This window comes from Ovis canadensis, chromosome 10, assembly GCF_042477335.2.
Source record: "Ovis canadensis isolate MfBH-ARS-UI-01 breed Bighorn chromosome 10, ARS-UI_OviCan_v2, whole genome shotgun sequence".
NCBI lineage: Eukaryota > Metazoa > Chordata > Mammalia > Artiodactyla > Bovidae > Ovis > Ovis canadensis.
Genome location: NC_091254.1, coordinates 45,728,912 through 45,752,185, shown reverse-complemented (window position 1 = coordinate 45,752,185; position 23,274 = coordinate 45,728,912). Strand labels below are relative to the sequence as shown.

The 23,274-nt window shown below is 41.6% G+C and overlaps 1 protein-coding gene and 1 long non-coding RNA gene across 4 annotated transcripts in view; one reads left to right on the top strand and one right to left on the bottom strand.

Moving 5' to 3' along the window:
* The window catches only part of LOC138446591 (uncharacterized), a 21,880-nt gene extending 9,186 nt beyond the window's left edge, over window positions 1-12,694 (bottom strand). Inside the window, exons 1-5 of one of the 3 annotated variants that reach the window (XR_011259454.1) lie at window positions 12,420-12,694; window positions 4,362-4,510; window positions 3,157-3,364; window positions 2,010-2,123; window positions 1,844-1,919 (exon numbers count right to left, since the gene is read on the bottom strand). This is a non-coding gene — a long non-coding RNA (uncharacterized lncRNA). Of the gene's footprint in view, window positions 1-1,843; window positions 1,920-1,990; window positions 2,124-3,156; window positions 3,365-4,361; window positions 4,511-12,419 lie in introns of those variants that run through there. The other 2 variants (XR_011259453.1, XR_011259455.1) reach the window with 2 other exon arrangements.
* On the top strand, window positions 12,544-23,274 carry POMP (proteasome maturation protein). Its single transcript, XM_069601654.1, has 6 exons — window positions 12,544-12,768; window positions 15,925-16,022; window positions 17,735-17,795; window positions 18,496-18,597; window positions 20,172-20,265; window positions 23,104-23,274. The coding sequence occupies exons 1-6, from the start codon at window positions 12,766-12,768 to the stop codon at window positions 23,169-23,171; spliced, it is 426 nt and encodes a 141-aa protein (XP_069457755.1). The 5' UTR covers window positions 12,544-12,765; the 3' UTR covers window positions 23,172-23,274.

Sequence of the window (23,274 nt, the reverse complement as noted above, 5' to 3'; positions counted from 1 at the left end):
CTTAACTTACGAAAAAAGTATAATCGTTTAAAACAAAACTTTTAAAAATAATTAAATATACAATGAATGCTGAAACATAAAAGTCAGACAGAATGTTACCTTAACAAGAAAGAGCTTCCTAAAGATCAAAGGATTGCTGTTTGTTTTATTTGCTTAAGTAACCAGTACTTTCACTTTAAGGGATTCGGTGGCTATTTGAAGGAGGCTAGGAGGTCCCCATTGCCCAACCCCCACCAAGATAAAGGCTTCCCACCCCTCACATTGAGAGCTGGGAACTTTACTTATTGACACTAAAAATATATTCTTCGTGTTTAGAATGGAATGCTGAGATTTGATTGAAGACAGTACATGAATCAAGTGAATGGCATTTGGGGGGCATGTCTTTCAATCTTATTTAGAAGTTTTGGGGAAAGATCATCTTTTGAACTTGCCTTTTGTGTGTGTGTGTGGCCATATGTCATCATTGTAGCACTAAGGAGGTACTCTATGACTATCATGAAATGCAGTGCTTCCGAGTGCAATGCACCTCTTATATTGTTGATTTTAATGCTAGCTTCAATAAAGGAGAGAAGAAATGGGCTTTAGAGCATGAATGTCTTTTTTTCCTCTAAGTACCTTCAGATTTGGGTTTTCAGTCAGCGATACTAAGTCATTTGTGGACTGACATGTGAGAATAGGATGAGATGGAAATACATTCTCAGTTCACTTGGTGGTGGCCTGTAAGAGGTGTGTTTGAGTAATGGTGGTCCCTCCTTCTGAGGCCACTGTGATCAGCCAAAGCAACCTTAGATGGTGCAGTATCCGGTTGCTCCCAGTCTGCTATCAGGTGAACACTACAAATGCTGCATAAACAGCACTCAAAGAGAAACGATAGTTCTTTTCATTTGTCTATGTGCCCCTCCAAACAGCTTCAAAATCTTTGCTACTTTTTCTGAAAACTTTCAACCAATACTTATTTTGCATGTGGCTAGATCGTGATTTCTGTGGTTTTTTAAAGGGCACTGTGGCTGAATTTTCTACCCAGGAACTATAGCTGAAGAAGGAATTCATAGGGCCTGGACTCCATCTTAGGCCTGTTCATGCTGATCATGCTCGGCCACCTTTCCAATGGACTCTGAGCTCTGTGTTTAGTGCCTATGAAAACAACAACAGAAGGATAAGACCCCCTCCAGACAGGGGAACCTTGAAGATCATATCTAGGTTACTCATCGCCTAAGAGAAAACATACACTAATCACCCCTTCCTCCAGACAGGCCATAAATTTTTCTGTATCTATCGGAGTGTAACCTCAGGTTTATTGATTACTGGCTAGCTGTTTGACTGTTGGAGCACATGAGCACATAGCACGTGAATGATGGGGTTATTGGGATTGTATTTTCCTTGGTCTATGTAAGTCTCAAGGAATTTGGAGTGGTGGGTTCAGACACGTACACATAGGGTATAAAAGATTTTCACAAATGCTGGTCAGGGTCCTTGGCTAAGAGGAGACTCTGCCTTGGGCCCGCCGGTGTGATAAACTGCACTCCACTATCTGCATTGTCCTTCTGAGTGAGTTTGTTTCTCAGAACGCGTGGCTACAACATAGCAAAATGCTGAGCTTGAGCTCTAGAACCTGACAAACTGATTCTGTCACTGACTTAACGACAGTCAGTGCAGTGAAGGTTTCTAAGTCTTAATTTGCTCATTTGCAAATGGCAATTATTAATAATGTTTAATTTGAAAGGTCTGAACACAGGTAGAGGTCTCAACACATGGTCTGGCATTACGTGGGAACTGTTTTAAGGAAGGATATGTATCCAAGACCCTAAATCAATTACCAGAAGCCAAGTCAATTACCAGAAGGTTGAGGGAATCTCACACCATCTTTTATTTTTGCTTTTTGGCCACGCCATTCAGTCAACCAGGGATCAAACCCACACCTGTTGCAGTGGAAGAAGAGTCTTAACCACCGGATCTCCAGGGAAGTTCCCCACACCACCCCTCTTTTCACCTTGGTTCCTTTCTGTTACCATCTCACGGAATGATCTGGAGGTTCTTCTCAGTAGGATGTTCCTCAGCAGGCAGTCCACAGGCTCATGCTGTGAGGGTGGAAGGAAGAAAGTCCTGAAGCAAAGACAGCGACCCTGACAAATGCAGAAAGGACAGAATATTCATGCTGAAGAGGGTTTTTGGTTGTTGTTGGTTCAATCATTCTTCAGAACCCTACATAGTATTGAATTTAACTGCAGTGTGCAACAACTATCCCAGGACTCCAGGAAATCTTACAGAAAACAAATCTTCTCACGGTTGGGAGAGCCATAATGCAAACATTCCAAACATCAGATACTCCCCAAATCATGGTTTAGGAATGCACTGAGTCAGCAAATTACTTTGTTTTGCTTAGTTTACTCTAATGGGCGGCAGTATGGCAGAATGGTGAAGCGAGGAAGCGCGATTGTTAAAACAGTTTTAGAAATTATTTCATGGTATTGTTACCAATAATTGCTTGATTGTTGGTTGACACCTATTAACTACAAACCCATCAGAACTGGAAAGGTAGACCGTATGTATGAGAGATAATAAAAGCAAGTTTTAAAAGTACTGAGGACAGGGCAGGGGGCTAGTACTTTTAAAAGGGAGGAAATAAGACTCATTATTTGGGGCAGGCTAATTGTTATGTCAGGTTTTCAAGAGAGTTGTTTTGGTTTGCAGAAGGACTTGAGTTTGGATCCTATCAAATAAAGGCTTTTATTTAAGTTTCCAAATGACTGAATAAGTGATTTTTTAAACCCTTCATTTCATCCACAGCATGACGAATAAGAATACTTGGACTGAGTCCACGGTGCTTTTCCTAATGTTGATCTCACAGCTCCTTTTCAATTCTGGATTCAGAGAAGTTCTAGCCTGAGTGTGGCTGACTCAATGAAGTTAGATGGCTCTGTGGGCTCTGCCGTATCTCTGCTGGAATGTTTTTATAGTCACATCCTGAACTGCAAAATTACTGATGAGTAGACACTTGTAGCTCTAATCCCGTAACTTTACCACAAAAATAGAATTTCGGACTCTTTCAATATGAACATTATCTAGAGAAAACTATATCCAGGTCTTCCCTGACAAGTTACATGATTCAGTGCTTTGTTTCTATAAGCTAAAGTTAGAAACTCAAAAGTGACTCACTTTTCTTTTTTGCATGCATCTAAGTGAACAAGGAAGTCACACTGCTTCTGGTGTTGCTTTCTTTACAAGAAAAAAAAAAAAAACTTGCTCCTTCTTGAGCATCCTTTTTAGGTCAGCAATTTTGAAGTGCAGGACTTATTGGTGTCCAAGCGGAAAGGGCTGATGCTCTGATTTATCACGACTCCCTCTGAGTGGAGTTCTTCCATGGCTGGAGAAAGGAAAACATTTGTTGTACTAATACTGAATGTGCTTCCTGTGTAAAATAACCTTTAACTCTGTGGAGATCCCCCATTTTAATGACTGGGATATAGTAGAAATAGAAGGAAATCCAAATGCCCCAGTAGCAGCCACTCTCCTCCCTGGTAGGTCAGGCAGCAACCCTCTGAGGGACAGAAATGGTTGCTTTGGAAGCATTCAAGGCTTCTCTTTCTCCTATTTTAAGATATGACCATATTGATTGTTTAAAAATGTGTGTGAATTCTGACCCTTTAAGGAGCCTGGGCTATGTCAATCAGGGGGAATGAGGTGGGTAGACTGGGCATTTACACATTTGTCGTGGCGATGGGAGGGACTCTTGGTCAACTGGAGAACCAATTCTCAAACCCAAGCCAGACTGCAGCTTCCTGCATCTCCCTATCCTCATGATACAAATATGATTGAGTCTACTCAGTCTACCTCAGTTCTACTGCTCAGGGTGACTGCTCTGAGCACTGAAACGATTCTTCCTACATAGAACCTGAAACAGGATTCCCTACACTGAATGAGGTGAAAACCTTGGGAGTAATCAACTAAAGAAACAAGCTTTTCAAGCATATTTGAGTTTTTGCAGTGAAGTTGTTATTTAGTCGCTAAGTTGTGTCTGACTCTTTGCAACCCCATGGACTATAGCTCACCAGGCTCCTCTGTCCATGGAAATTCCCAGACAAGAATACTGGAGTGGATTGCCATTTCTTTCTCCAGAGGATCTTCCCAGACCAGGGATCGAACCTGCATCTCCTGCACTTGCACGCAGGTTTTTTTTACCACTGAGCCACCAGGGAAGCCCTTTGCAGTACAGTAGAGGCCAGCTCTTTAGGAGCTGTGAGAAAATGTCTGTGATAGGGAAGAGAGGTTAAACACACACTTTCGGAGCTTCCCCAGATTGTAGGCTGTGTGTGTGTATCCCTGTGCAGCACAAGATCACGTTCTGTCCCAGAAAGCCACACCTGAATAATGCAGTCAGCATTCTTAGAATGCATTTAGCAGTGGATGAATAGGAGCACTTTCCACAGGTCAATCAATGGCGTCTTTGCTTCTGGCTGGCTTGCAGATTGCTCCTTCTTAAGACATGTCTTCTTTTTAAAAGACAGCTGAGCTGGTTGGAAGACAGAAGAGTAAAGACAATCAGCTGTTGTGACCTCTCTATCATTCTCTATCTCACTCTCTCCTTCCTCTTCTTTCCTGCTTACACTTGCAACTCCTTCAGGCCAGATTTTCTGATTAACCTTGATTTTCATTTCTTTTGCCTCCTCCTTCCTAAGAATGAATGATATATTTCAAACATAATGACTCAAGAAGCATGTATGTCTCATATGTCTTTGACTGCATTTCTGGTTCCTAAGAATTAACTTAGGAACCAGAGTTCAGTTCAGTTCAGTCTCTCAGTCGTGTCTGACTCTTTGCAACCTTATGGACGGCAGCACGCCAGGCTTCCCTTGTGGTACTTGTCCAGTTAAGTCTGACAAGCTATGGCATAGTAGAAGAAACACTGTCTGGTACTTTTAGTAGGTATTTGATATTAGTTTGTCTTTTTAAAAATTGATCTGTAGGTCAGCTACAGGTTTTTTATTAAAAAGAAAATTCTTAAATCAAATTTATCAATATTTTCAAAGACAAACAGACTTCACACACGATTCAATATGACCAGTAGTTGTTTGAAATGTTACTGAGCACTTACTCTGTTACAGTGCTTGTTGCACTTCACAGAGAAATAAAGGATCATGTTCTGATTAAGATTAATTTTGGATGCAACTGAGTAACTGACTAAAGAACAAACATTAAGCAAAAAGGCGATTATTTCCTTCCTATACATGAAGACTGGTGGTGATGGTGATTTAGTGACCAAGTTGTGTCTGACTCGTGCATCCCCATGGACTGTAGCCTGCCAGGCACTTCTGTCCACAGGATCTCCCAGGCAAGAATCCTGGAGTGGGTTGCCATTTCCTTCTCCAAGCATGAAGCCTAGAAGTAGGCAATTCAGTGCTTGGTGAGGTTATTAAGGACTTAGATGCTTTCTCTTCTACTTCTTCATTCTTGTGTTTGTAATCTCATGATTTCAAGATGATTCTCACAGGTCCAGATCTCATAACTGTGTTCAAATGAGGTGGTGGCTGAGGGAGGAAGGACAGGTCAGGTCATCCCTGTTTGAGCAAACTCCAGGAGACCGTGAAGGACAGGGAACCCTGGCATGCTGCAGTCCATAAGGCTGCAAAGAGCTGGACATGACTTAGTGACTGAACAACAACAACTCCTGTTTTATCACAGAAATATGCCCAACAAATTCAAGGCATGATAAGTAAAAAGGCACATTCATACCAAGGTACTTTGTGGTCAAAGATAAAGAAAAAAATCTTAAAAGCAGTCAGAGGGAGAAATTGATTATGCACAGGGGAAAAACAGACTTTGGGCACACTTATCCAAAGCAACATGGATTTCAGAAAGCACTGGAATAGTACCTTCAAAATGCAGAAAGTAACTGACAACCGAATTTTCTATAACCAACAAACTATCTTTCAAGAATATTGGTGGAATAAAAACATTTTCCGACAGACTCAGAGAAATTTATACAGGATATACTTTAGGATGAAGAAAACTCATAGCAGAAAGGTGAGAGATTCCAAACAGTGAAGAAAATGATGAATACATGGATAAACCTATAAAATAACTGTGTTAAATAACAATGATGCTCAATTATAAGGTTTGGAAATAATATAGAATCAAAATGCTAGTAGAAAAAAATGGCATATAAGTAGGAAGGAGATAACAGGAATAAGGCATTCAAAGGTCTGTACTTTGTTCAAGAGGGTAAAACACTGACTAACTGAAGACATTAAATTACACATTTGATTAATTACACACCTTACTAAATTACACATACACACTATGTACATTAAAATTCTAGGACATCTCACAAAATATTTAAAAAAGGTAATAAGCGCTGAACTAATAAAGGGAAAAAACAGAGTTAAGAGAAAAAAATTTTTAAATTAAGCTTAATCTTTCAAGATTTAAAAAATGTAGGAAAAGTAAGAGTTAACAGAATTCATAACATAAGATGGTAGAGATGGAATACAAGCTGAAAGACTACTACAGTGTTCCTAAAGTAAGATGAAAGCTCCCAAAAGATGGTGAATGAGATTTACAGACGAAAAAGCTGAAAAAAAAAAGGAGAGGCACATGTGCAAACAAGTGCAACAATGTGCTACAGCTGCAGTCAAACAAGTATGCGTATGTTATGGGGCACGAAGGATCCCTTCTGCCTGAAGCGGGGAGAATGGGGCAGTGGAGCAAGTCAGGCAAGACTTCACAGAGGAGGTGATGCTGACCTGAGATGGTGCAACAGAGCATGCCAGAAAGAGGGGAGAGCAAGAATAAAAGTGCAGGGGCATGAAAGCAATGACATTTTCAGAGAATTCCAAGTAATCTAATATGACTGAAGTAAAGGATTTAAGAATGAGGTTAGCAGTCAGATCACAGAAGGCCTGTTTGCCATTGGACAGAGGCTGGAATCCTGGATGGCCAGGAATGAGGAGCAAGTGAAGCGCTTTGAGGAGGGAAGTCACAGATTTGAATTTTAGGACACAAAACATCTGACAGCAGCAGAGAAGATGGTCTGGAATAAGGCAAGGAGTTCTTCTTGTGGCTCAGGCAACGGGTAATTATTTGTTAACTATGATACCCTATTTCTCATGAGATTTCACTGTGGTATTTGAGAAATAATACTTTTCTTTCTCACTGACATAAAGCCATCTTAAGCCAAATGATAAACAAGGTCTTTTTTTCCCCTCTAAACTCTAATGTGTAAACTTAGTTGTACACTCTAATAAATGGAGTGAGGCTGAATGGCCTTTGGCATCAATCCCAGAGACTAAAACAGTGAGAAAACAACAAAACATGGAACATAATATCTATCCATAAATTCAATAGGTCTATGGTGCATTTTAAGAGTTATGATTTCCCTGGCAAAGCACCAAAAAAACGTACCTTCAAAAATTACTCAGAACAGCCACTTGGCATCCAACCACACTGACAGAATGAAAAATGTTGAGTAAAGAGCCTACGTGTAATTCTCCATTCTTGAAGAAGTAAAGGAAGGGTGTTTTCTAAGGCTTCAGAATGACATATTTTACTAAATAATAACATGGCCGTGAAAAAAGCCAAGAGGAAACTTCCCAGCTCACGTAGAAAATGGAGTCACTCTATTTTCTTTAAAATGACAAACATATTCTGTCTTAGAATGTCTCAGAGCCCATGTGTTCACAGTGGTTAACTCTGTTCTCCATTCCCTTTTTTCCCCCTTATATTGTTTTCTAATTTTCTACAATGAGCATGCATTGCTTCTAGAAGGAAAGAGAGTCAAACCGGTCATACAATCAGAGTGACTTAGGCTGTGTTTTTCAGCTTTTAGATTCTAAATCAGCTTTTAGATTCTAAATAAGATTAATATAAACTGCTTCTGAGATAATCTTCTAGTGTGCTTTGAATATATGCAGATTTTCTCTCAAATTTTTGTCCTCAGGGGATAAATTTTCCAATTTTCAAAAATATTAAAACTTCCCCTCTCAGTTATTCATGACAGTGGAGGGGACCACTGACACTATTATCCAAAACCAGCATCTAAACAGAAAACATTAGGCATGCAGGCATAATATACCAGGCTTTGTAAGGCTCTGCACAATGTTTGTTGGCAGATATATCTTCAGAATTAAAATTTCTAGTTACTATTAAAATGATTCTATGCTCCTACATGTAGACTGGCAAATGAAGGGTAAAAGAAACAAGTCTAAAATTTTAAATTCTTTGCATATAACCTACCAGCTGTATGCTCCACAGGCAAATAAATAGACTCTCCATGCTGAAAATATAAACCGTTTCCTAAAAATACAGACTCGGAGCTTCCCCGATGGCTCGGAGGTAAAGGATCTGCCTACAATGCAGGAGACACGGGTTCGATTCCTGGCTCAGAAGATCCCCTGGAAGAGGGCATGGCAACCCATTCCAGTATTCTTGCCTGGCAAACCGCATGGACAGAGAAGGCTGGTGGGCTACAGTCCATGGGGTCGCAAAGAGTCAGACATGACTGAGTGACTGAGCACACATACACCCAAGGTAAAAATTCAAAAAATAAAGGGGAACTTCCTTGGTGGTCCAGTGGTTGGGACTTTGTGCCTCTGATGCAGGGGCCACAGGTTTGATCCCTGGTCAGGGAGCTAACATCCCACGTGCCTCACAACACAGCCAAAACAAACAAACCACACATACCTAAGACAGGGCTGTGAAAGCAAGGAAAATGGAATGCTAACTTCAGTTGTTCCTGAGGCAATGCAGATGTCAGAGAAAACACCTGGATTCCAAAGAGTCCACTCTAGTATTATCAAAATCCAGCTTTTCATAAGCAGAGAACACTCTTTAAAAGTAGCTCTAACTGAAATCATAGCAAAATGTTTCAGAGGAAATATGAAACACCCACCTCTGAGGGTTAAAGGGTCTGTCAAATAAACTTGATGTAACATACTCCATCTCTTAACATTTATAAAGGGACTTGCAAAGAAGGATGTGTAAATAGGATTTATCTTAAATTAAGTACACTGGACCTTTCCCAACACTGTCAGAATTCAGACAGTTTAAAGAGGAGCTGGAGGTACTCTTCATAATCTGGAGGTTATTTTATGGTCCTCTGAAACATAATAACTTTCTTCTTAGTTGAAATTTGTACCACCCTTGCCAATTGCAGGGGAGCAATTTCTGAAATTTATACTTAATACAACAGTTCTAAGTTTACCTTAGATGTTTACCAAGGGAAACATCTAATGTTTACCAAGGGAACATTGCATGCAAAGATGGGCAAAATAAAGGACAGAAATGGTATGGACCTAATAGAAGCAGAAGATATTAAGAATAGGTGGCAAGAATACACAGAACTATACAAAAAAGATCTTCATGACTCAGATAATCACGATGGTGTGATCACTCACCTAGAGCCAGACATCCTGGAATGCAAAGTTGGCCTTAGGAAGCATCACTGTGTACAAAAGCTAGTGGAGGTGATGGAATTCCAGTTAAGTGAAGTCGCTCAGTCATGTCCGACTCTTGTGACCCCATGGACTGTAGCCTACCAGGCTCCTCCTTCCATGGGATTCTCCAGGCAAGAGTACTGGAGTGGGTTGCCATTTCCTTCTCCAGGGGATCTTCCCAACCCAGGGACCAAACCCGAGTCTCCTGCATTCCAGGCAGATGCTTTAACCTCTGAGCCACCAGGGAAGTCCCGGAATTCCAGTTGAGCTATTTCAAATCCTAAAAGATGATACTGTGAAAGTGTGCTCAATATGCCAGCAAATTTGGAAAACTCAGCAGTGGCCACAGGACTGGAAAAGGTCACTTTTCATTCCAATCCCTAAGAAAGGCTATACCAAAGAATGCTCAAACTACTGCACAATTGCACTCATCTCAGATGCTAGCAAAGTAATGCTCAAAATTCTCCAAGCCAGGCTTCAACAGTATGTGAACCGTGAACTTCCAAATGTTCAAGTTGGATTTAGAAAAGGCAGAGAAAACAGAGATCAAACTGCCAACAGCCAGTGGTTCATCGAAAGAGCAAGAGTTCCAGAAATACCTCTACTTCTGCTTTATTGACTATGTCAAAGCCTTTGACTGTATGGACCGCAATGAACTCTGGAAAATTCTTCAAGAGATGGAAATATCAGACCACCTGACCTGCCTCCTGAAAAATGTGTATGTAGCTCAGGAAGCAAAGTTAGAACTGGACATGGAACAACAGACTTGTTCCAAATAGGAAAAGGAGTACGTCAAGGCTGTATACTGTCACTCTGCCTATTTAACTTATATGTAGAGTACATCATGAGAAACGCTGGGCTGGATGAAGCAAAGCTGGAATCAAGATTGCCAGGAGAAATATCAATAACCTCAGATATACAGGTGACACCACCCTTACGGCAGAAAGTGAAGAACTAAACAGCCTTTTGATGAAAGTGAAAGACGAGAGTGAAAAAGTTGGTTTAAAACTCAACATTCAGAAAACTAAGATCATGGCATCTGGTCCCATCACTTCATGGGAAATAGATGGGGAAACAGTGGAAACAGTGTCAGACTTTATTTTTTGGGGCTCCAAAATCACTGCAGATGGTGACTGCACCCAGGAAATTAAAAGATGCTTGCTCCCTGGAAGGAAATCTATGACCAACCTAGACAGCATATTAAAAAGTAGACACATTACTTTGCCAATAAAGGTCCAGGTAGTCAAAGCTATGGTTTTGCCAGTAGTCATGTATGGCTGTGAGAGCTGGACAATAAAGAAAGCTGAGTGCCGAAAAATGGATGCTTTTGAACTGTGGTGTTGGAGAAGACTCTTAAGAGTCCCCTGGATTGCAGGGAGATAAAACAAGTCCATCCTATTCATTGGAAGGACTGATGCTGAAGCTGAAACTCCAATCCTTTGGCCACCTGATGTGAAGAGCTGACTCATTTGAAAAGACCCTGATGCTGGGAAAGATTGAGGGCAGGAGAAGGGGACGACAGAGGATGAGATGGTTGGATGGCATCATCGACTCAATGGACGAGTTTGAGTAAACCTCGGGAGTTGCTGATGGACATGGAGACCTGGTGTGCTGTGGTCCATGGGGTCGCAAAGAGTTGGACACAACTGAGCGACTGAACTGAAGTTTTACCTACCTTGGAGAGAATATGTTTTTTTTAACTTTTTCCATGAATTGCTTTCCCTCCTTTCTCAGACAACGAAGAGCTCACTCTTCTACCTTAAATGCTGAGGGAAAACATCGCTACGGCACCAAGCCTTGCACCAGCCTCTCCCCAAATCCCCCCATTCTGAATTCAAAGCTCAAAAGAATCCACCTGGCTGAGAAGTGTCTTGAGAGGCTGGGAGGGAGAAAGGATAAGCAGGCCCAGCCAGAATTTGCAGCTGGAGGCAATGAGAAGGCTGGGCACAACACACACACATACACACACACACTGTGGCTCCTGATGTCAGCTGATAGCAGAATTGTAGAGACTGTGGTAGGATGGCAGTTTTTGTTGAGTCCAGTCCTGAGGGAAGGGGCATAATTGGAACCAGACAAGGATTTAGGGTCTTGGCTTATAGTGCTGAGCTTTCAGGTTGGGCTCCAGGTGCACAAGGGTGATTCTGGAAACTTCTCCAAACCTACTTCCAGCCTACTTCCCAACCATATTAGTCAGTCTTACCTCTTAGGCACAAGTATCCATTTATGCGTTCCTCCCCTCCACTTTGCATTTAATAAACATTAGTGGGTGCTTTCTACAATGCAGATAGGACACTTTGTAAGACATGGCCCCCGACTGCAGGAGTCTGTGGGAAACAGTCTGAGTGCCAGAGATTATGGTAAAGTGTGTATAGGCTGTATGAGGGCAGAAAGGAGAGAAACTGACATCTCTACTCAGGTACTCCTCTGCTACTGTGGCCCTGAAAACATGCAACCAAGACTTCCTGGTACATTTTACTCCGCTCCAAGTTATCTGCACATCTTAGCGCTGGCTGAAACCTAGCTTTCGCACAGATGCCACTGTCCTCAAAAGCTGATCCAGTGGTGTCTGCTCTTTCTTCCACTTGCCTCAAGGGAAACCCAAGAACACTGGAGTGGGTAGCCTCTCTCCTCCAGCAGATTTTCCAGACCCAGAAATTGAACCGGGGTCTCCTGCATTGCAGGCGAATTTTTAAAAGCTGAGCTACCAGGGAAGCCCAAATAAAAGCCCTCAATTAGCTTAGCTGTCACCCTGGCCACCGCCAAAAGCTCCTCTACTGCTGTAGCGAGGACCCACAGCCAGCCGGTTCATTTCTCTATTTCTAGTCTCGGTCCAGGGTTCTAAACACAGGACGCCGTCGATACGTGATTTAAATTTTAAAAAAACAAAAGAAATTGGGAAAACCTTTGGGTTCCAGGTTTGGTGCAGCCTAATCACTCATCCCACCTGGGCCTTGCTTATCCGTATGAAAAAAAAAAAGTCATTTTTACCTCAGAGATTTTGTACTGACGGGGCGACGCACCTGGCAAAGCACACTGCCCCTCCCCCGGCGGTCGGGGTTGCTGACGAAGAGAGCAGAGGCCCGAGCCCCCCCTCCCCGCCCTCCGCCAGCCCACATCCCTCACAGCGCCCTTGGCCCCAGGTCCCTCGGGACCTGAAGCGTGGGAGCCCCGGCCCCGCGCGGCTCCCTCCAGGCGCCCCGCGCCCTCCTTCCTTCCTTCGCCCGGACGGACGCACTTCCGGCGGATGTTGGGGGGGCCAGCCCGGAAACGGAAGTGAGCGGCGGGGCCGGTTGACCGTCAAGGGGAGAGCGTCTGTACGCCGAGCGAGTCGAAGATGGTAAGTGAGACCCCCCCCCTCCCGACCCCGAGCGACCCGAGTGGCCGGCGGGCTCGGGTCGGTGGCCGCAAGAGTAAGCCGCCGCCTTCCTGCCCGTCCCTCCGGCAGCGGCGGGAGGAGGAGGAAGCCCGCCTCTCCCGCCATGATCTGTTGAGTCACGGGGTTCAGGGGTACTCGTGGCCGTCCGGGCTGGGCTCCGGCGCTGGTACCGGGAGCCGCGCCTCGGCTTCCTCCTCTCTCACCTCTTCTTCTCTCTTCCCACCCCCTAGATCCCCCAGCCGACCCCGACCTGAGTCTCTTCCTGGAGTCGGCGCCGAGCTGGCAAGGGCAAACCCGAAAGTTGCGGCGGTCTTGGGGTGGGGGCACCGCCCGTTAGCCCTCCTCCGAGGGGCGAACCCTTGAGAGTCGCGTCCAGCAAACTTCTCACCCGCCCCTCGACCCTCGGAACCGCCTGGATGACAAACCCACAACTATGGGTTGGCTTTCCATCACTCTGCTTTTACTTTGCCAACGTTTTGGCGAGTTTGTAGCATGCCAGGCTTTGGAGGGGGTAAAATTAGATACTTGTTACTCCCCATATGTTAGCGTTGTTAGTGGAGTCCTCCTCCTCCCCCACCCCTTCTCTTTTTTTCCTCTTAACTTAAAAAAGTTTGATATTCGGGAGAGATTTCCTGAATCGTCATTGCCCGTGACTCTTACTACCAGTCCAAATCTAGAAAGCTTCTTTCTGTTGGTGAATGGGTTCCCTTGTAGCTCAATCGTAAAGAATCGGCTTGCAGTGCAGGAGACCCAGGTTCGATCCCTGGGTCGGGAACATCCCTGGAAAAGGGAATGACAACCCACTTCAGTATCCTTGCCTAGAAAATCTCATGGACACAGGATCCTGGTGGGCTGCAGTCCATGGGGTCCCAAAGAGTTGGGCATGACTGAGCAACTAACACTTACTTCTGTTGGTGAATACTGTTGAACATAGAAAAGAGGTTTTATAAACACTCAGAGGGACTTCAATGGTGGTCCAGTGGCTAAGACTCTTGGTGTTACCCATGTCGGGGCTGGGGGTTCTTCCATCCCTGGTCAGGGAACTAGATCCCATATGCTGCAACTAAGAGTTTGCATGGTGCACCTAAAGATCCACATGCTGCAACTAAGAGCTGACACAGCTAAATAAAATTTTTAAAGACACTCTGAAATAACTAGTGTTAACTTTGCATAGATTTGCTCCCCTCTGCTACTTTCTTAGAAACATCATGTACTGATTGCGATATTTACAGAAGGGAATTGGCAAAGTGATAATGGGTAGAACCCGGAGATCACAATCCCCCTTTTCTTTGTGCCTAGAAGAGACTTTTCTTGTGTCGCTTTACAATAAAGCAGTCTGGGAGGAGGGGAACTGTGCATGTAGGAAATAACATTTGGGAAGGTACAGTCATACAACTCTAGTCCTGTAAGGAGTTCAGATACCTGGAAGGATGAGTAGGCAGGGCCAGAAAGGTTCCGTTCCTTCATCACAGGCACCTGTTAGGTTAGTGACGGACACTAGATTCCAGCTTCTTTTCCTAATTGACCGTGACTTCTGTTCAGGGGAGTTGAAACCTGTTGTGCAGGTTCTTGAGTTCCAGGTTTTGGGCCTTGGACATTGTTTTTCAGACAAGGCATTGATGAGTGAGTGAAAGATTTTGTTTTGTTTTGTTTTTTGGTTTTCTCCCAGCATTGTTGGAGGAGATTGCATGTCAAGCAGACTTTGCTGTGTAGAACTGGATAATGGAGGAGTCTACGGGCAGCAAGACCCAGTAGAGTGCTCTTAAAGTTATCCAGGTGTGAGAGCCTGGACGCGATTAGTAGATTGGAGAAACCCTGGACAAACTACAATACCTGACCATAGTGAAATGCACGAATTGAAGTAAAACAGCAATTTAAAAAGCTAATTTCTCAGAGTAGTTTCTCCTAGGAGAGTATAGACTGAACGCCAAACTGCTTGTAGCTTTTTGACATTTTTCTTCAGGATTGCAAGGATGTTGTATTTAGCGCTGCTGCTGCTGCTAAGTCGCTGCAGTCATGTCCGACTCTATGCTAGTTTAAATTCAGCATCTTGTGTTTTACCTGTTGTAACGTTTGAGACATTTTTATTATGCATGTTTATTCTCTCTCCATTAGACTAAGCCCTAGACGCCAGATATGTATCTTCAGCATCTAGTAGAGTACCTGCCACATAGTAGATATAAATATTTGGTGACTAAATTAGAGTGTAAATGAGTAGGGTGACAATACACAAGTACCACATATACTGTGAATCTTAGCGTTTTGTTTCTTTTTATTTAGGCCAGCCTGATTAAGTGCGTTTATTTTTCACAGGTAGCACCCTCTTAAGGAAACCAAATGCTTTCTGAGATTCCCTTTTTTCCTTAGCTTCTGTGACCACTCTCTTCTAGCTCTTCTGTCCATTCTTAATTCCATTTTCCTTGTTCTTTGTCCTTAAGAAATGGTATTCCCAGGATTCTGTCCTCAACTTTTTTCATTCTGTGCTCATCATTCCAACGTAAAGAAAGGATCTTCCCAGTGAAAGTAAATCTGATCATGATCAGGTGCTCAAATTTAGAACAAAATCTTAATTTATTTGCATATTTAAGCCTTTTCATTTTTTTTCACCAGCCTTTCTTTCTGCCCTACTCAGACATATAGTTAGCCAATCATCTCAAACCACTTGTGGCTTGTTCATTTATATTTTTATACCTTTACCCATGTTCTTGTTTTCCTGGAATGCCTTTCAGTCTCAGAGCACTCAGCTCAGGAATCCTTCCTGCCCCAAATTCCAGATTATTCACTGAACCTTGTGCATCCCTCTACGTGATACTGAGGCTCATAGTAATGACCTAGACTATAGTCTTAAGAGGGCAGAGACCTTATCTTTTCTCAGATGCTTAAGCAGTATTTTTACATAGAGGATCAGTGTGAGTTGTTAACATTTTTTAAATATATAATAGTGTTGTTTTTTTATTTTATTTTTTTAATTTTTATTTTTACTTTATTTTACTTTACAGTACAGTATTGGGTTTGCCATACATTGACATGAATCCACCATGGGGGTACATGAGTTCCCAAACATGAACCCCCCCTCCCACCTCCCACCTATAATAGTGTTTTTTATTTGTGTTGTAGAATGCCAGAGGACTTGGATCTCAGCTAAAGGACAGTATTCCAGTTACTGAGCTGTCGGCAAGTGGACCTTTTGAAAGTCATGATCTTCTTCGAAAAGGGTATGTAGGGGAGTTGTGACTTTGTTATAATAAGTGAATTATTTTTCACAATATTCTTTAAATCTTTTGATAAGCCATAAATATGTATTTAATTTATAAGATAGCAAGTAGTATACTTTAGACTAAAGGGAGGGAGGAGAGGAAGCATGAATGTTTCTATAGTGGAAGAAGCATTTTACCAGAATAACAGGTTCCCAAGAAAGTGTGTCCTCCTAGGAGAGATTACCTGGCAGCACGATTTGGTGGGATTCCTCTTTTTGCTTCTGATAACTTGGAGAGCCCTTTGTTCTTCATCTTATTAACTAAGGTAAATTGGGAGTAGTTCACTTTTCTTTGGGAGATGCTAGAACATAGCAGTAAAAATCGTGGGCTCTGGGTTTTGGTCATGACTATGCTATTTACTAGATGTGTGTCCATGGGCACATTAACTTAACTGTTCTGTCTCTCATTGCCCTCACCTGTGAAATAAGGCTAGTAATAGCATCTGTCTTATTTTGAAGAATAAATGAGCTAATCCCTGGAAAATACTTAGACCAATATGTGACACTAGTAAGCAGTAAGTGTTAGCTGCTCTTGTTTTTCATTTCTAGTTATAGCACAGTTACACCGCTTCCCTTTATGTTTTCCTTTACGTTTTTATATGTTTAGGTCTCATTTTCTGGTACTGGTCCTTTTTCTCGGCAGATGGTTTTTTCTGTTTAGTCAAATATCCTCCCCACTGTGTACATACTGTGTTTTGAATTTTATATTTACTTGGAAGGTATTTAGTCATAGAATGTCATTCTAATATTGGTCTCTGGAAGCTGACATAATGCCTCATTGTTGTCTTTCCATTTTGTAGTGAAAGATGCAGTATATTGCCTTTGGAATTGGAGATATAATTTGATTTATAGTATAATCAAATTCATAAGCTAGCCAGTAACCGAGTCCTGATGATTTGGTTTTGGGTTTTGGTCCGTTCTCCCCACTCCCACTACACATACACAAAATGCTCCTTTTTCTTCTCAGATTGTAAGATTACCATGAGCAGGACCATTTTCAAATTCCACTTATGGGTAATGCTTTTTACAAAGACAGTATTTGATAAATACTGATGTTGCAGGATTTCTAAGGTTTCTTTCAGCTCTTCAATCCTGGTTTGGAGAATAAGATGGTGATGTTTATGTAGGGAGAATGATAGAGACCCGTGGCCCGGTTCTAGCTATGTATCACCTAATGTAGTACTTCGCATATAGTAGGTAGTTGGTAAATCTCAAACACGTTTTTCAGTATGTATTTATCAAAAATATATTAACTATTGAATATGCATTAGATATGAACAGGAGAGATGTAGATACTTTATGTAATAAAAGAATCACATCATCAGAGTAATAGTAGTACATACACTATTAAATTTCTCCAGATACAGAGCGTCACTTAGCACCACTTTTTGGAGGGTTCTCCCCAGTTTATTGAGTTCTTGACCTCCAGGATCTATAATAGATATATTTACAACAATATATAGAATGCTTGATTTTTTTCCCTCTTAGTGTAGTTCTGTGAGTTATATATGTATTAATTCCCACAGTCACCACCATAGTCAGCATACAGAATAGTTTGTTCATCCCCCTCAAGCTCCCTGTGCCATTTCATTGTATGACAGCACTGATAGATAATTGTGAGCTCTAGGTATTGAGTGATCTGTAACCTCCCTTTTAAATGCTTATTTTCAGTTTCTCTTGTGTGAAAAATGAACTTCTACCCAGTCATCCTCTTGAATTATCAGAAAAAAATGTAAGTATGTTACCTGTGTTTTTATTTTTACCCTCTGGTAGAAAAATGATGTTAGTAATACCTGATTAAAACAATTCTGGTGTTGAGCATTTGACTATAAAGAACATGAAGCCTTGTTTTCAATATCCTGTGGAATAGGCTTTGGTTCACTAAAGCTCCCTTTCTACACCTTTGTCTTTTTTATGGACATTTCTAGAGGTTGGTCCACCTCTCCATTCCTCTCATAATATTTCCTCACTTGGTGATCTTTTTTTTTCTTTTATATTTTTCCCCTGCCATTTTTGCTGTTGATATCCAAGCCCGTCCCTCTAGCCTTGGATCTTTTTTTCAGGCCCTTCATCTCCAAGTTACTGCTAGGCACAGGACATACACAGATGGATGTGACATCATCCCCATCCTTTAGGGGCTGAAAATTTAATGGGAAGATAAGCAGTGGATTGGGACTACCTGAAGCATTGTAGAGGACCACAGATGAAGCAGCCAACCTGTGGGAGGCTTTCTAGAAGAGGGAACATTTGAACAGTTTTAGACCATATTAGTCAGTTAAATAGGTGGAGAAAGGTCACTCCCAAAGGTAGGACATGTATAGATGTCCTGAAGACCACCTAAAGGTTCTGTGTATGTGTGTGTCACATGGATGTCAGTGGTCACTGTTTTGAAAGCAGAATGTCACATTTAAAATTATGTGTTGTCTTTGTAGTTCCAGCTCAACCAAGATAAGATGAACTTCTCCACATTGAGAAATATCCAGGGTCTTTTTGCACCACTAAAACTGCAGATGGAATTCAAGGCAGTGCAGCAGGTGGGTTTCCAGGTGTCAGTTTGCATGCATCCCATTTGTGTGCTGAATTGATTGGGAGGAGTCTTCTATCTGGTAAAAGCTGTACAAACCTCACCTTCTCTTCTTTTTTTTTTTTTTTCACCTTCTCTTCTTGCCTGCAGCCTCTTCTACTTTCCCCCTGTTAGGATATGACCTCCATTCCTACTTCATGGAGAAAAGCAGCTTTGAAATGGGAAACCCCTTTGATTAGAGACTCAGTGTCTGGATATTTACAGGCATCCACTTTTATATTTCTCTCCTTTTGGGGAATTACTTTGAATTTGTGATGCCTCTAGGAATATCCAAGTGGAGGTGTCTAGTGGGCAGTTTGTATATCACTGAATACACATGTTGCTCAGGAAGAAAATGTCCTTCAGGTGTTTAAGAACTGTCCCCCATCTGTGCTCCAGATTCTGTCATGCCACACTGCATTGATTCCGGTGACTGCTGGATAGCTAACAGCAGAAAAATGGAAAATTTGGTTTGGCTGCATTAAAGTTTGTTGAGTAAGTGCTAGTGACTGCCATACTTTATAGCCAACTATGTGCCAGTGACTGCCATACTTTACAGCACACTGTGCTGCAGGTGTGAGGGAAAGGTGCTGCTGTCCTGTGTCACAGGTATTGAACCAGGGTGAGACAGATCAGGTAACTAGGCAAGGCTGTTGGGTTGGTGAGTACTGAAAGCAGAGTTTGAACCTCTGACTCTATAGCCCATGCTTTCTGCACTATACTTAGGTACTGGTCTGCAGTATGAGTGAAAGTCATCCAGTCGTGTCCAACTCTTTGTGACCCCCATGGACTATACAGACCATGGAACTCTAGAGGCCAGAATATTGGAGTGGGTAGCCTTTCCCTTCTCCAGGACATATTCCCAACCCAGGGATCGAATGCAGGTCTTCTGCATTGCAGGCAGATTCTTTACCAGCTGAGCTGCAAGGGAACCCCAGTCTGCAATATATGTATTTAGTTATTGGAAAATGTAGATAGCACTAGTTCAGAATGGCACTGTAGTTTTTAAAAGCCCACAGATGCCTCTGATCTTCATCTCTAGTTATCACTACTGTTTTAAAGGGTCATGACTTGTATTTGTGCTGTGAGCATTACAGAACAACATACAAAATGAATAATCAGTTTAGTAAGTGAAGTAATACTCTCAGTGCATTTCTTCAGAATTTCTTCAAGAATTTGATTGTCCCATGTTTTTTAGAAACAAAGCATGATGTTAGACTCAAGAATTTTGTGTTTCATCACATGGTATGCTTTGGTTTTCCTGGACAGATGCAAAGGTCCCAAATAGTGTGCGGACCTGATGGGATGATTAAGTATTAGTAAAAGCTTTCAATTTCAGTGTCTATATTTTGAATAAGGTTATGAAGAATTAAAAATTTGGGTCTAAAATATGGACTTATCATTCCTCTCCTCCCCCCCCCCCAGTTAAATAGATATTTTATTTAGTTTGTGAATTTTGCAAATAATGAAGACACTGAAATGTGATCATGTATGTTTTTTCCTCTCTACTATTTCTAAGTTTGCTCTTTTATACTTTTCCTGAAGGTTCAGCGTCTTCCATTTCTTCCAAGCTCAAACCTTTCACTGGATATTTTGAGGGGTAATGATGAGACTATTGGATTTGAAGATATTCTTAATGGTAAGTGGCATTCCACACCTTTTTCAGGAGCCCCAGTAATGTACAAGGCAACAGCAGCAAATGAAACCTACAGTGTCTTTGTCACCATGTAGCTATAGTTGATTAAATTTACTTGTGTTTATTCACTGAAATAAGATAAAATTTAATGGTAATAACTGTTCTTTAACTGGTTTTAAAAGTGAAAGATGTCTGTGGTGTTCTGAGATTATAGTCCTTTCAGGCAACCATTGACAGTCATTGATTTCATGTCCTGAGGATAAAGTCTGATGTGTGAGTCCAGTATGATATTCTTAGGGCAGCTTAAACAAGGATTGTTGTTGCAGTATTCAAAATATTTGTGGGATATAACTAGCTTTAAAAACACCTAGAAAAAAATGAAAGTTTTCTTCAAAAATACCCTCCTTGTCCTCCTAGATGTGTTTCTGTAGATGGCGAATACTAAAGAAAAAAATGTTAACAAGTTTCTCTGGATGATTGTATTATGTTTGAGGTCAATGACTTTTAATTAAGAACATGTAGCATCCTGTTTTTTTCTGGTTCTGAGGAAAGAAAGCAAATACAGTTTTGTCCAGTATCGCCTGTGCTCATTGTGCCCCAGCAGTTCAGGAAAAACAGAATAATGAAGCGGGATTATACTAGTTTTGCTTGGCTGCCGATGTTTGGTAAGAAGTGCTGTGGACACAGCAGAAGTCTCATGAGCCTCTTCTGTGAGGGCATTTTTTGAGTGCAGGAAACCTCGGATTCTTAAGCTTTTACATTTAGTCCTCATTTAAAACAGGTAAGGTGAACAGCTAGGCCTTGCCTTAGCTGTTGCTTCTGCTTTGAATACTTTCCCCTCACTTCTCAAGTCCCAGTTTAAACACCACCCCTTCACAGAGGCCTTCCTTGACTGCGCAGTCTAACGTGCTCCCAGTCACCTTGTCACCTCACTTTAATTCTTTGCATATCAGTCTTCTGGTATTTTCTTGTTTCTTAATTGTTTTCCCAACTTAAATACAGGCCCCAGGAGAGTTGGGGACTTTGTCTTGTTCACTCTTGTGTCCCCAGGGCCTCCTAAGGTGCCTGGTTTGTGCTGAGTGAGAAAAGCTCTGGCTCACCACTTTCTCCTCATCATCTTTGATACAGAAGGAATTTTAAAGTCTACAGTGAGGGAGTACTGTGTTAATCTAAGTCCAATGTGAAGACTATTAAACTGGGATGAAAATCCATGTTTTTTTAAAGTGTTGGAGGTGATAAAGGTTTTGCTTGCTTGCTCATCAGAGAAGTGCTTGGCCAACAAAAATCTGCATGCTGTATTATAAGGAAGGGAAGACAATGTGAGACTTCTTCCTAATGCTGAATGTGGTCTTCTGTTTACTCCCTTCCTGTCACTTGAAGATGAGGAAACTGAAACTGACCAAGGTGTCTATTCCTGCCTGGGAGGACCCTCCACGGGCTGGGGCTTGCTCACCAGCACAGGGTGTGCTGTCTTCTAGGGCAAGCGTTTTATCAAATCAAAAAGCTTAGACAAGCAGTTTCAAGGAAGGTTGGCATTATATAAATGAGGATATTCTTTCTTTAAAAATTGAGAACATCACAGCCGAGACTCACGTTCTCCATGATTAATTACCCCCAACCCATCTCCTTCCTTCCCTGTTTTGGCTGCTGCTTTTAGTTAGTGGATGTCCTTCTAGACTTTCCATATAAAAAGAAGATACTTGTCATTGCTTAGTATTTATCTTTTAACACAGTTGGTTTCGTACTGTGTGTATCTCACAGGAGGAATGCTGCATCAGCACCTGTGTTGAGGGGTGCATGCTTGTCTCTCATTAACACGAAGCACTGCTTCAGCAGACACCTTTATTCTTTGTACTCCTGTGTAAGCATACCTTTGGGTTTTGGATGCCCCTTGTATACATAGTCCTCTACTCTGTTAATAATTGTAGCAAACTCTTGTATATCTAACCATTTATTAATAATTATAACAGTATCAGCTGTTGTTGAGGCTACTATGTTGTGTGACAAGTGGCCAGAGTCAGGATTCCTGAACTGATAATGACACAGTCATCTCCAGTCTCAGGAGGTCCAGTGAGGAAATATCCTAGTCGATTTGTTATTCTTGATAATCATTATTTTAATGATTATTTAACAAACTGATTTTACAGTTTAATTCATTGGGTATCTATTCTGTTTCTTGTTCTGTGTGGAGGAGTAGAGGGCAAAAAAGAAAACGCTCTATTTGTTTGTAGGAAGCTTGCTGTTGGTATTCATTTTTTCTTAGGTGCATTATCAAAGTTAAAGTAAGACTTTTGTCTGACTCATCAGTACAGACGAGAGAAGATTCCTAAGGTTTTTTTACTCTAGGATTCTGGTTTGTGTGTATATGTGTTTGCAACAGAGCACAGAATGATAGAAATGAAATTGTAGATTGCATTAAGGATTGCTTAATCTCTTAGCGATTGTTCCTAGACTCAACTTGGAAGCCACTGGAAAATTTAAGAACTTTGAAACATGAGAACTTTTTCAATCTATATTTTCTTTTAAAATCAACTGAATTGAGGTATAGTCAATATACAGTGGAATGCATCTGTTTTACAGTGTCCAGTCTGTTAATTTTAGTAAATGTGTGCAGCTGTGGAACTGTCTCCTCAATCAAGATATAAAATGTTTTCATCATCCCTCAAAAGTTTCCTTGGTCCTTTTGCAGTCAGCTCCTCCACCCTTGGCCTCAGGCGGCCAGCCGTATATTTTCTGCCACTTTATACTTGTTTCGCCTAATTTAAATTTTCATGTGAGTGGAATCAGAGAATTTATCTTTTTTTGAGACCCTTTAACATGTTTATTTTTGTTTCTTTTCAGACCCATCACAAAGTGAACTAATGGGAGAACCACATTTGATGGTTGAATATAAACTTGGCTTACTGTAATGCCGTGTGCTGTTCATGGAAGTGGAGGGGCTGCGTCTTGTTTATAGTCGTCTTTTTCCTATAATTTGATGTGCACAACATTAAAAGTACTGACACATGAGAA